The following is a 2,476-nucleotide window of genomic DNA, read 5'->3' as shown; positions in this document are numbered from 1 at the left end:
TGTGGAGCCGTAGCCAGGGTGCGTCCCTGCCGCGTGCCTGGCCGGGGTGCTTGGGGACGGGGCAGGTCGCGAGCCTAAGGCTCTCGCTGAGGTGGTCCGGGGAGTCTCGCCACGTGGGAGGGGGAGGACCTGAGACGCAACGGGAGAGACGCACTGATGGGGCGGGAGGCCACGTGGGTGGGGTTCCTCCCAGGGTCCGCGTGCCCGTCCCCTCGAGTGACTTCGTTGCCCATTCTTTCACAGGCAACATGTCGGAAGGAAACGCTGCGGGCGAGTCCAGCACTCCGGCAGGACCCCGGCCCCTCCTCTCCGGGGCCAGGGGGCTTATCGGGCGGCGGCCAGCGCCCCCCCTTACGGCAGGCCGCCTTCCCTCCATCCGCTCCAGGGACCTCACCCTCGGGGGAGTCAAGAAGGTACCCGACGGCACGTTTCCAAAGAAACCAAACTACTTTGAATTCCAGGCCTCTGGGATTCCACGAATGTTCGTGTAGGGTCTATTGTGTGCCAGGCCTGGTTTTGAATCTTGGTCATCAGACTCCTGTTTACACCCTAACATTTCTAGTGAGCCTCTCCTATCTTTAAATCTAGGTACTGGATACAAGATGTTGAGATGGTTGTCAGAGGTGGTTGAAGGACAGAGAATCCTAATTAATTAAAGGCGTTCAAAAGCATCTTGAGTGCTGGCGGATTAACTCAGCCGGTCAGACCAAGGATCCATTCCGTACCGGCCAGCCAGAAAAAAAGCAACTTGAACAGTGCTTATTTACTTTTATTGTGTGTTTTGGACACCTTTAAGAAAGACAGGTAGGCATAGATTATGCTTGCAGTCTTAGAGGGTTCGGAATTCTTCACGGATCCCAGTGTGCAAGCTTCTGACTTATGGTATAATGAATCCTAGGCATGGCATTAGAAGCTGTGTGTCATCTCCAATTATGTATGACTGTAGATGTGAAGAGTGGCCTTGAAAGGCGTAAGGGGGGCCAGGATGATGGAAGCATAAGCGGCCAGTTTAAAAAGATTTACCTTTGCCTTGGAAAATTCTGGTGACAGTTTAACTGTATCATCTGTTAGTGAGTGCTGGAGAACCTCTTGTCCCTACTTAAGACTTGCTGCTGGAGCTGTTTCCTTGTGATACTGACTAGTTCCTATAGCAGTTTGAAGACAAGAAGTGAGGTTAGGTGAGTGCCTTTGCTGTTAGAAGTCCCAGAGGCTCTCCTTTTAGAGAGTAGATGCTGAGGCTGCTACATGTTAAAATGGTTTTTTGTGCCCCATTCTTCTGTGTGTAACTCCACTGCCACCATGGCATGACATTCTTCCTTTTTGGGCACGTGTCTGTCTCTATGAAACTCTGACAACAGTGTGGACTGTGCAGAAGACAGCCATAGTGGTCTTGGTCTATAGAAGATGCCTTTGGGAGTTTTTATTTTCCTTTCTCCTTTGGGGTTGGAACTTACCAAATTAGTGACTCCTGTATTTTACTTTCAGAAAACCTTCACTCCAAATATCATCAGCCGGAAGATCAAGGAAGAGTAAGTAGCTAGGCCTTCTGAGTACTTGCCCCTTATTTACTTGCTCTGAATTTGGGGCTTTTGGGGAGTAACTAGGTGTGTGGGTCAGAAATTTAAATTTGTGTCTTTAGGCCGGCCCGGTGGCGCATTGCTACAGTGCGCCGCTTGGGAAGCGTGGCGGCGCTCCCGCCGAGGGTTCGGATCCCATATACAGACCGGTTCCCGCTCACTGGCTGAGCGAGGTGCGGGCGCATCGCCGAGGGTTGCGATCCCGTTGCCGGTCCCGGTCCGGTACGGGCGCGACACTGAGGGTTGCAATCCGTTGCCGGACACGAAAAAAAGACAAAAATAAATAAATAAATAAATTTGTGTCTTTAGTTCTTTTCACTAGTGACTTTCAACCCTGGCTCCCAGGTGATTTTAATGTGCAAGTTTAAAAAAAAAACAAAACTGATGCCTGTGACTTATCTCTAGAAATTGTGATTTAATTTGTTTGTAGTGGAATGGAGTGATTCTCTTTTACAGCCAGAGTTGAGAGCCACTAGTTTAAACAAAGATGTCTCACACTTTCCCTTAAGTCCCTCTGCATTGCATCCTTCTTGCTTTCAGTTAATGCAAAAACAAAATTTTTTTTTTTTTTTTACATTTTTTGGACAGGAAGGTTAAAGTAAAGCAGACTGAGGATCCTGCCTTATCAAGGAAGCTTATTGGCTCATAAACTCCCTGCTCAGTTGGAGCAAAGTGGTGTGGGAGAATAAGGCCAGTTTCCTCAGGCTGAGTGATTTCCTTTGATCCATTCTGTTTTCCAGACCCAAGGAAGAAGTAACTGTCAAGAAGGAGAAACGTGAAAGGGATAGAGACCGACAGCGAGAGGGGCATGGGCGGGGCCGGGGCCGCCCAGAAGTGATCCAGTCCCACTCCATCTTTGAGCAGGGCCCAGCTGAAATGATGAAGAAAAAAGGTATAAG

The 2,476-nt window shown here is 49.4% G+C and overlaps 1 protein-coding gene across 1 annotated transcript; it reads left to right on the top strand.

Annotated features, from left to right (window-relative positions):
• Positions 1-248: 248 nt before the first annotated feature.
• On the top strand, positions 249-2,469 carry LOC103610306 (DNA-directed RNA polymerase III subunit RPC4-like; the record flags this gene model as incomplete). Its single annotated transcript, XM_008594497.1, has 3 exons — positions 249-413; positions 1,486-1,529; positions 2,318-2,469. Coding segments are annotated over exons 1-3 (361 nt in total), but the record flags the coding sequence as incomplete, so codon positions are not given.
• Positions 2,470-2,476: the final 7 nt, after the last annotated feature.

The sequence above is a fragment of the Galeopterus variegatus genome, unplaced genomic scaffold, assembly GCF_000696425.1.
Source record: "Galeopterus variegatus unplaced genomic scaffold, G_variegatus-3.0.2 Scaffold10897, whole genome shotgun sequence".
Lineage (NCBI taxonomy): Eukaryota > Metazoa > Chordata > Mammalia > Dermoptera > Cynocephalidae > Galeopterus > Galeopterus variegatus.
The sequence above is the reverse complement of the archived record's forward strand: the minus strand, read 5'-3'. Positions and strand labels throughout refer to the sequence as shown.